This window comes from Dipteris shenzhenensis, chromosome 10 (genome assembly GCF_047967505.1).
Source record: "Dipteris shenzhenensis isolate YYH24624 ecotype China chromosome 10, Dip_SZ_1.0, whole genome shotgun sequence".
Taxonomy (NCBI): Eukaryota; Viridiplantae; Streptophyta; class Polypodiopsida; order Gleicheniales; family Dipteridaceae; genus Dipteris; species Dipteris shenzhenensis.
The window spans coordinates 13,551,481-13,562,961 of record NC_141605.1 but is presented as its reverse complement, the minus strand read 5'-3'; the positions used below and the strand labels follow the sequence as shown (position 1 = coordinate 13,562,961).

Below are 11,481 nucleotides of genomic sequence, written 5' to 3'. Positions count from 1 at the left end.
AGATAAGTAGCTATGAAACATTCAGTGCTACTCATGCGGCAGCCATTGACATCGAAGATGGCATGACAGATTCAGACACTAGCAGTGATGATGCCAGATCAAATACACGAGATAAGCGCTCGAAAAAAGGTAAATCAAAGGACACTGTCGAAACATCCAATGAAGATCGCCTCGAGGCCATGACCTTGAAGCTGAAAGAAGATATGATGCAGGCCATGGATCAAAAACTTCACTTGTCTCAGCCGCCAACTCAAACATATCCACGGCGAGAAAATGTCTGGTGCCCACACTGCTTGGCCAATCATACAGCAAATGAATGCCCAGTCCTAAGAGCAAGAATCACTGCACAAGCAAATCCACCGCCACGGTTGTGGTGCCATATCTGTGTCGTCGGCGGCCATGATGAGACCAGTTGCATCTTCAACATGCGCAACAATCCGCCTCGACCACCACAATACCAAGCGGCACCCATGCCAGTATACAGGCAACCGGCACTTGCACAAGCGCCCCCAGCTCCGAGACTAAATCCTGTCCCCGTTCGGACACAAGTCCCACAACTACTCAGGAATCCGAATCCACGACCGTATCCAAGAGCAGCAAATCCAGCTCCTCAGGCAGTTCCAATACATCAATTACAAGCCGAGGAAGTCGACTCGCTATTTGAGTATGAAGCAGAGTACCCAGTGTACTACGTCGAAGGTGCAGACGGTTTAATACCAGTCTATGCAAATCAAGTGCGACCCAACACATTTCGCGCACCAATCAAGTGTTACGGTTGTGGAGAAAATCATAGAATCGCAGAATGCCCTCATCGCGGTAGCCCAGCCACTTTCCAACCACTCTGCAGAGATTGTGGCATAGGACATGCCTGTATGGATTGTCCCATGAAAAATAAGGTCCCAGAACAAACAGAGGTTAAGCCTGACATCCCCATCGGCATCATTGGGGTGGACCATCAAAGCCTGGGTCCGGCAAGTCTAAGGTCACAACCTATCAATGTAATTACACGCCAACAGACAGCGGCTACGAAGGACCCTATCATTCCGATCCAACCGAAGCGACTTCTGAGAAAGAAAGCACAAGTGCCTCCACCTCCGCCAAGCAATGAGCAGCCGAGTTCATCTACATCAACTTCCGAGCCTCGAATAAAAGAAGCTCCATTCCCGAATGCAGAGGTGGAGAAGGCTCGTTTTCAGGCACTTCAGCAATGGGTCCAAAATGAACAAGCTCATTTTGAGGCTCAGAAACAAGCTCAAGACCCACTCTATGACTTGGCCCCACAAAGTATTGATACTGTACTCGAGCCTTTGTTCCAACAACAAACTCCACAACAGAATGTACCGCCACGTCAACTTGAAGGAGCTGCACTCTCTAGCATCCTGAGTTGCCCTGTGTCCATTCCCATCGGAATCCTCTTACGAAATTGTCCCAATCTCTGGGAGAGTTTCAAAGGATGGATTGAACTCGCAAATCCCTCTCCACCTATGAATGACATTGATGATATCCCTGTGCGGATGGGTGAGAAAGATGACATACGCAACATCACTGTGCCTTTGATCCACAAGGCATATAATGAAATCCAAGCCATAGTGGATGGTGGAGCAGGTGTCAATGTCCTATCAAAGGAGCTTTACGAAGAATGGGGTCTCCCACCAATGCAAAAGGCTAATTTCAACATACGCCTTGCCGATGATGCACGGGCTAAACCCTTGGGATTAGTGAATGGCGTGTCCACAAAGATCGCAGGAGTCCGCTTTTCCCTTCAATTCACAATCTTGGATCTCCCCAAAAAATCCTATCAAATCTTACTGGGACGTCCTTGGTTACGGGAAGCATCAGTCCTCCATGACTGGGGAACGGATAGATTGACAATCCAGAATCGAGACACTGCAGTCAGGGTGAATGTGGGGACAGGAATTATTAAACCCATTGTTCCTAGAGCATTGGATGACACATCTTCCACGACGATCTCGAGCAAATCAGATCCCTTGCAACAGCATGCCATAGCAGGTGACTCACAAAGCAATGTCAATAACTGGATACAAACATTGGCAACCATCGACAACTGCCATTCATTAGACCCCATCTTCTCACAGATAGATGTTAACGCACTACAGGTCGATCCTCCACCGACACATGAAGAACAAATCGATCTAGAGATGCCTTTCTTTATGGCTGACCTCGAATGGGAAAATGAACCTGAAGAAGGTACCCATACCAATGATGACTCAGATTTTCCTTGGGATCTCGAAACAGAGGCTGCGAATGCTGAAATTGAAGATCAAATCTTTGATAATGACCTAGCCATTCTGCATGCCCTAATGGCAGTTGAGCTCCCAAAAGTTGAACCTCCACAATTGCATAACAGTAGAAGATCCCGCAAGAAAGCTGCCGGAGGAAATCGCAGAAAAGCCAAGGCCGAGCACTTCAATGAATTCGAACGAGTCCAAACACGGATTGTGGAATTGTATCTTGCAAAGGCAGTCCCCTCAAAGTCAAAACCACCACCTCTTGAATGGTCCCCTGAAGGACTGGAAGGAGTATGTGCAGCACATGAACCCTTACTTGGAAACACCTTGCCAGTGGAAAAGTTACCCCACAGTTCCCAACGTAAGAAGTTTCGGAAATATAAGCCACATGTGCGGATGAAGCTCGATCAAGAGACTTCAGAAAAAGAAAGGAAAGAAGAGCCTAACAAATTACTAAATGCAACTATGCCACCCAATACTCATGCAACATCTCAGGCTAGTTCAACCCCATCAGAGGCCGATCTTCGAGCAGTGCCGGAATACTTTAAGAATTATACAAGTGGCAGTGCACCAATAGCAATGCCAAGACCAATCAGAGAATCTGAAGTTCAAGAAACCGATAGCATTGGAGAAACTCCAATCTATGAGGGACCGGCAAAAACACGCACAATAAACCTCGCCCTTGAAGGGGAGGAAGAAAAGTTGGTTTTCATTGGGAAACAGCTCCGTCAAGAAGATGAAATCAAACTCAAAGACCTCCTAATGGAATACCGTGACTGCCTAGCATGGTCATACAAAGAGATGAAAGGAATTTCACCAGAAGTGGCAGTTCACACGATCCCTATAAGGGAAGGTGCTCGCCCTAAGGTATGTGGACCTTATCGCACAAATCCTAAATATGGCACCATGGTTTATGATGAGCTGGAAAAACTCCTAGATGCCGGATTCATCTACGAGATAGAGCACACTGATTGGGTTTCACCCATTGTCATTGTGCCTAAACGCAACAAGAAGCTCAGAATATGCGTAAACTTGAAAAATGTGAATGCCGCGACAATTAGGGATCACTACCCCCTACCCTTAACAGAAACAGTGTTGGAAAAGGTGGCAGGATCCGAAATTTATAGCTTCTTGGATGGCTTCAGTGGCTATAACCAAGTACAAATTGCTCCTCAAGACCAATCAAAAACAGCATTTGCTACAGAATGGGGTATTTTTTCATATAGAGTCATGCCATTCGGCCTTTGTAATGCCCCAGCCACATTCCAGCGAGTCATGTTCACAGCTTTCAAGTCATTTTTGAATAAGTTTTTACAGGTCTTCTTGGATGATTTGTGCATCCATTCAACCAAACAGGACCACTTCAAATGTCTGGAAGAAGTACTAATCAAATGCAGGGAGTATGGCATCTCCCTAAATCCAACAAAATGTCAGTTCATGGTCACCCACGGAGTTGTTTTGGGACACATCGTCTCTCAACATGGGATTGCAACTGACATGGACAAAATCAAGATCATCATGGAATTGCCTCCTCCTACAAATTCCAAAGGTGTACAGGTCTTTATGGGACATGCCGGCTATTATAGAAGATTTATATTGCGGTATGCCATGATAGCGAGACCACTTTACAAATTATTAGTGGAGTTCTTATGGACCGAAGAGTGCGACCAAGCCTTTGAGCTTTTAAAGTGGCGCCTAATCACAGCACCCATCCTTCTATCTCCCAATTGGGATATTGATTTTCATGTTCATACTGATGGATCCAAGTATGCAATTGGGAGTGTGCTTTGTCAACCGGGTGAACATAAGAAAGACTACCCCGTCTACTTCGCCAGTCGACAACTCAATGATGCAGAGATCAACTATACAACCACAGAAAGAGAAGCCCTAGCAATGGTGTACAGTGTAAAGAAATTTCGGCACTATCTTCTCGCAAATGATTTTGTCTTCTACACCGACCATCAAGCATTGCTATATCTTGTGAACCGTCCGTGTACCACCGGAAGAATAACCAGATGGCTCCTCTTGCTGCAAGAATTCAACTTCAAAATTATGGTCCACAAAGGTGCCCAACACTACATTGCCGATCACATGTCTCGAGTCAAGACAGGAGAAGAAGCCACTGGCGTAGAAGATGACTTACCAGATGCCACACTATTTCAAATAGATGCTGTTCCAGAATGGTGTGGAGATATCATTGGGTACTTGATGGCAGGAAGACCACCCCCTGACATGAAAGCAGTAGATGCCAAAAAATTGATTCTAAAGGCTGCACCATATCAACTCATTGCAGGACAACTATACAAGATGGGCAAGGACCAGATATTAAGAAGATGTGTAATGCCTCATGAGATCTTGCCAATCCTGAGTGAAGTCCATGAAGGCATTGCAGGAGGACACTTCCAAGGGGAAGCCACAGCAAGAAAAGTTCTCCTCGCAGGCTACTGGTGGCCAACACTGTGGGCAGATGCCTATGAATATGTAAAAGGCTGTGATGTATGCCAACGAACTATTAAACCACAACACAAAGACTTCAATCCCCTAACAACAGTTGTTGCACAATAGCCATTTGAAAAATGGGGGATTGATTATGTGGGTCCCATACATCCAGCAGCAAAAGGAACACAGGCACGCTACATCATTGTGGCCACTGATTACTTTACAAAATGTAAGGCAGTCAGAAAGGCAGATGCCAAAAGCACAGCAAGATTCTTGTACGAACATGTGATCGCCCGATTCGGATGCCTTATTGAAATTGTGTCGGATAGAGGCACACATTTTGTCAATGAGGTAATCCAAGAACTCTTGTCTGGCTTCATGGTCATTCATAGAAAAAGCACACCCTACTACCCCCAAGGGAATGGATTAGCAGAATCCACAAACAAAATCATATGCAATATCCTCACCAAGGTAGTAGAACCGCAGCGTTCTGATTGGGCAGAGAAACTGCATGCAGCCTTATGGGCATATAGAACCACATTCAAGGTCAGTACAGGGAACACACCTTTTCAATTGGTGTACGGCCTTGAAGCCGTGGTCCCGCTCGAATTTGTAATACCAAGCCTGCGCATCGCAATACAAGAACGCATGGGTGATCATGAGTCCTTGAAAGAAAGGCTCTGTCAGTTGGAAAAGCATACAGAGACAAGACTAGTCGCTTATCATGCCATGACAACAGAAAAACGTCGAAGAAAGGCATGGTTTGACAGGAATCTGAAAGCTAAAAACATCAAGGAAGGCGACTTAGTCCTGTTATACAATGCCAAAGTACACAAGGGAAAACTGAAGTATCTAGGTTAAGGACCCTACCGAGTACGAAAGATGAATCCCATTGGAGCTGTGCTCCTTGAAACACTAGATGGAGTGCAATTCAACACAACAATAAACGGGAGCAGACTGAAGCGCTACTACATCAACACGCGAGTCATCCCCGACAAAAACGAAGATTTGGGAAACCAAGTCTTCCTTAGTTAGGATTAGATTGTATCACAAGCACTCACTCGCATATGCACGTTTTTGCACATATAGTTTGCACTAGATTGTTACACGCACACTCACTGCATACGCACATTTTTTGCACATTAGGGATGTTTGAGTCTTAGTTTCCCTATCAAATCCCACAAATAAGCATATAGTTAGACACATCACATGCACTCACATGATTTTGCATAGGCACATAGATTGCATAAAAAATAGTATCACACACTTTCATTCCATACTCTCAAAGCATGCAATGAATTCACAAGCAGTACACGAAGCTATGCCAAAGCTCAAGATGAATTGGCAACAGAGTCTGCAGCCTCCGCAACGAGACCCCCGCCAAACATCACAGCCGTCTCCTATATGCAAAAATATCAAATTTGCAAGCTCAATGCTACGGGTGCAATCGCATCCAACATGTATGCAAGATACCAAGAAATGACAGCCTCAACAACGAGACCCCCGCCAAACCTCTTCCCAAGAAGATTCGATGGCAGTGTCCGCAACCTCAGCAACGAGATCCCCTCTGACATTCATAGTCATCTACCCCTCCTTAAGTGGAGATAAGCTTCTTGACCAACATCCTTTTATACCAATCCTCCACAACGAGACCCCCGCTAAACCTCTTTCCCAGAAGATTCGATGGCAGCGTCCGCAACCTCAGCAACGAGATCTCCTCTGACATTCATAGTCATCTACCGCTCCTTAAGAAGAGATAAGTTTCTTGACTATTGACTACAAATTGTGTGATGCAAAAGAATTACAACAGGAACGACTCGCATACCACAAGCTAAATAGCCACTGAATTACACACATGGCATCCCAACTCTGAAATCAAAATAAGCCATAACCCGAGGACGGGTAATCAAATGGATCCGGGAGTATGTTGACTCTGTGCCAACATGAACTTATGAAGAAAGAGAAGGTGATACAACTTTGTGATACAACTTTGTGTTACAACTTCTAGACACAACTTTATGTTACGACTTTGTGTAACAACTTTGTGTTACGAGTTTGTCTACATGAAGAGAGAGAATGTGTTACGACTTTGTGATACAACTTTGTGACACAACTTTGTGTTACAACTTTGTGTTACAACTTTGTGTAACAACTTTGTGTTACATCTTCTACATGAAGAGAGAGAATGTGTTACGACTTTGTGATACAACTTTGTGACACAACTTTGTGTTACAACTTTGTGTTACAACTTTGTGTAACAACTTTGTGTAACGACTTTGTGTTACATGCAGAGAGAGAAGCTCTCCAACTTGTATAAATACCCCATAATGGAATGAAGCCCACACTCTTGGGGCATTGTGTTGAGTCTACATTGGTATTCCAAGCATTTGTCTCAAGTGTCCATGCTTCCTTGCACTGCACGTCCAAAAGCATGTCCTAACCTTGCAACCCTTCTCCACTCTCCTCCAACCCTGCAACCCACCCTCTCCCTCTCCTCCTCCCTCCTTCTCCCTCCTCCTCCTCCCCCTCCTCCCTCCTCCTCCTCCTCCTCCTCCTCCCTCCTCCTCCTCCTCCTCTCTCCTCCCTCTCCCTCCTCCTCTTCCCTCCTACTCCTTCCTCCTCTCTCTCTTACTTCACCCATGCTCTTACACCTTCTTCCTCTCCCACTCCTATGCTTTCCTAAACCCTTAAACTCCATGATCTACGAGGGAGACGAGTTCTCCACCTTGTATTCTACTCTGAACCTTGAATCCTCCTTCTAACCCTGGACTCCTTCTAAACCTTGGAACCCCCTTCTAAACCCTTGAACTCTTTCTAACCCTGAACTCTTTCTAAACCCTGGATCCTCCTTCTGAACCCTTGAACTCTTCCTAAACCCTGGAACCTCCTTCTGAACCCTTAAACTCCTCCTAAACCCTACAACCCCCAATGAAGGCGAAAGCCTTCATTACCCCAACAACAATGGTTTATGTGCCTTTTACACATGCTTGCATTATGTTTACTCACCACACTTAAGCCTACGTCTCTCACCGGAACACGACTCGAGGTCCTAAGCTACACGTATACTACAACGACAAACCCAATATATCTGTAGGTGACAAAAAGCCTCGGAACCCTGCAACATAGAATACTCAGCTCTTCCTACTCACATGCTTAAATATTGCCAATGCACATAGAATTTCATAAAGTGGCCATATGCCCAAGTAAGCTACTATATGAGACAGCCCCACAAAACTCTTTTACACAACCTCTCTAACCTAAATTGCTTTGACGTACAAACCTTTTTATTCACGTGAGTTGTTTAGCCCTGAAGCTCTAATCATCTATCATCCCAACCTTACAAGGAGCAATTGAACATACATGTTGCATAAAGTATGAAAAATCCATTCATATAATGAGTGACTTAGGCCTCAAGCATCATACATTTGGTGTGATCTCATCAACTTGTTTATAACAAAAGGGTGAGGAATGGGTTTGGCCTCAAAGCTCTAAAGATCTCATGAAGAACTCTTAACTCCCACCTTATGTATTCAAGTACAACTCAAGTGTGTACTTCCAGTATCAAACATAACTTAGAGTGAGGATAATACACTAAGATTGTGACGGAGCCAAGCATGGGGGACTTGTCTTTAACTCCCAAGCCTCTAGCTCACCACGCTAAAATTTCATTACTCGACGAGTGCTCAACGAAGCTAAGATATGCCATACCTTTACTAGGCATTGGTGGGGGCTCTAACCATCTTTCATTTTGAGCTCTTACATGTAATTGAATGAAAATGTTTCAGTAAGTAATCAATAACCTTATATAGAGAGTGATAACTACGCTTTTCGTATAGTGCATTTGGTGAACATAATACTTACATCATCTAACTTCCTAAGATTGATTTAGTGAATATTATTCCTAAATCTTTAATAATCTTCCTCAAGTTAAAATAAATTTTACTACATATACATATATATTTTTAGGGACACTAAATATAATTTCAATATTGCTTTTTTTCAAGTTAAAAAAATTTACATGTGAATATAATGAGGTACTTGTTTTTTAATCGTGAAGGAAGAATTCATTATCCATTTTCCTAGTCAAATATAATCTTAAAACACTCCTACATGTGTATTCATCCTCGATCGTTGGTGCCAATTAAGAAGTAATTATAATGATTTACTATTTTACGAGGGAGCGTGAGTATTTGAATGAAAAATATACAAATTCATGAACAAGACTATAATAAAGACATTGGCCAAGAAATATTTTCAACTGCAGTTAAAAATTACTCGAGAGTAGCCTCGGAATGTTTATTTTAATATCTCTCTCTTTTCGAGAGAACTAGGTACATCATCAAAAAGGCTCTCGATCTCGCCCTTTTGGGTTAAAGGTTATTAATACTATATAACTGAGCAGAATGGACCATACCGAGCAGATTGCCAACAGTGTTCATTCAAGCTCTACGATACTATAGATCTTGCGCGCTGCAAGATCACTGTATCTACAAACACTACAATAGGGCGTACCCAAGCGCGGGTGTCTTTTACTCATATCACCTCAGACGCATGCATCTCGCCAAGAATTGGCAGCAAGAAACTTCATTCAGCTCAGAAGGAAAACCTTCGGCGATGATTTACTAGTCCTACAATTGGAAGCAGAAAACTTCATCCGGCTCAGAAGGACATCCTCCGGCGATGGAGCTATACACTCAATACTCCTAGAATTGGAAGCAGAACACTTCATCCGGCTCAGAAGGAAGACCTCCGGCGATGGAGTTATGCATTCAATACTCCTACAGAAACATTCGAGTAGCAATAGCCGATTTTTCGGCGTCGAACTACCTTTGGTATCACGATTTTATACTTCTAATGGTAAGTTTCAAAATTGCGTTCCCACGAATGTTTGGCCAAATTGCCAATCTGCTGGAGCAACGTCGTAGGCTGTGACTGTCTGGCCATCGCTGGTGGTTACTTGGAATGAGAGGCTTTGTCCGCAGAGATTGCTGCCGTCTTGCCAGTTCTGACCCCAGTTTCTGCTCATTTGGCGCCATCCTGTGTTGGAGCCTTTGACTGAAACTGAACTCACATCTCCAGCCCCTCCCACGTTGGTGATGAGCACTAGGTTGAAGAAGGAATGGCCGTTGACGGTAAATTGCACGCCACCAGATCTCTGGCATGGAGTCCTGTGACCAGAATATGGCAAATTTATTCAGGGCCTGGCAACTGCTTCAAAACAAGAGACCATAAATTCCTGTGCCTCCAAGCCCAAAAGAGAGAGGCCTTAGTAATTACCTTCGGAACAGAATCGGGACATGGCCATATGGAATCTGGGCAATCTGCGAGAAGGCGGGCTCAGCTAGATCAAAGTGCTGGTTTGGGAAATCGCACCATCCGCCATTGCTACCTTGAGGGCACAAATTGGTAGCGGTAACCACGATGGAAGGCTGACCAGGCAGGCAGCCATCGCTTGCACATTTGACTTGGAAACAAGCTCCGCAAGTGTCTCCACCGTTGAAGAGAGGGGCGCTCAGCGCAGTGGTGAGAGTGCCGTAGGCAGAGATTTGATTACCGTATCCACAGGCTCCATCTGTTTTCAGAACAGAACATCAGGACGATCCATCAGATCTTATAGAAGAACTTAATAAAAAAATGCAGAAGCTCATTCATGGCGAGCATAAAAAGTTCCTACAGTTTCGAGAGCCATACCGTTTGTGCCAGAGGCATCGCTTCCTCCATAGTAGGTGGCATGTGCATTTCCCCATCCTGAGTCTCCTCCGCCACCATAGTACCCAGCCATTGCGGACGGCAGGAGGCCGCAGACAAAGATGGAAAACAATCCATTCACGTAGCGAGCCATTGATGTCTGCAACAGGCGGAAGATTTAAGGTTCAGCTCACAAGGAAATTCACCTCGCTTAAGATGTGTCACAGAGGTGCAACCAACAAAACAGAAACTTGAGATTTTTCATAAACTGCGAAGGTTCGAACCACCTTCCCAGTCTTAACCTCCTACTCGCCGTTCGAAGTCAGTAAATGGGAAACGTAATCACCCATCCGCAGAAACAGCCCCCAAGTCTTCATTCACAGTCCCGCAGCTACCTTACTCTTTCCCAACCAGGAGAAGGACTTGGGCTTCTAGCGCACGAGAAGGACTTCAGCTTCTAACGCACCGGCGACTACCGCCTTATAGAAAAAACTACAAATGGGCACTGGGTTCGAACTTCTAAAGCGTCAGCAAAAAGCATTCTCCTCACAGGTGATAAATGCGCGGGCTAGAAGCGTTGGAAACTATCGAAACAACAAAGAGGGACCAACAATATAGGCTGGACGGGGCAAGACCAAAGATGGAAAGGATTCAATAAAAGCGAGGGAGGGGGGGGGAAGGGCGGGCAAGGCAGGAGACGTCGAAGAAGAAGAAGAAGAAGAAGAAGAAGAGAGCATACCAGGAGAGGTGATGGGCAAATCCTTGAAGGGAGAAAATGAAGGAAGACTAAAAGGAGGGGAGGTAGGAGGCAGGAGGTGGCAAGCAAGCAAACATGAGGATAATAGCTGATGAGAAGGAAAGGAGAGAAGAGAGTGTATATGTAGGCAGTTGAGGCATCTGCAGCTCACAAACGGACTTCATGGGTCCCTGAATTTTTGCTTGCAGCGCGCCGATCAAGAGTGGGGTCCTAAATAAAACTTCAAAGGTTTGGCAGTTGAGGCCCAAAAAGCAACTTCTTCTTTCTACCCCTCACATGGATTTTGGTTGGACCAGCATTTCCCTTCTCTAGTCATGGATCACTGGTTAAATCATCATCTCCATCCCT

At 44.8% G+C, this 11,481-nt stretch overlaps 1 protein-coding gene across 1 annotated transcript; it reads right to left on the bottom strand.

The window, feature by feature from the left end:
* Nucleotides 1-8,980: 8,980 nt before the first annotated feature.
* LOC147897429 (expansin-A10-like) lies at nucleotides 8,981-11,212 on the bottom strand. The gene is made up of 4 exons (XM_087380453.1): nucleotides 11,116-11,212; nucleotides 10,380-10,536; nucleotides 9,966-10,260; nucleotides 8,981-9,856 (listed from the first exon to the last, which is right to left on the bottom strand). Exons 2-4 carry the CDS (start codon nucleotides 10,528-10,530, stop codon nucleotides 9,553-9,555), a joined length of 750 nt encoding a protein of 249 aa, XP_087236579.1. The 5' UTR covers nucleotides 10,531-10,536; nucleotides 11,116-11,212; the 3' UTR covers nucleotides 8,981-9,552.
* Nucleotides 11,213-11,481: the final 269 nt, after the last annotated feature.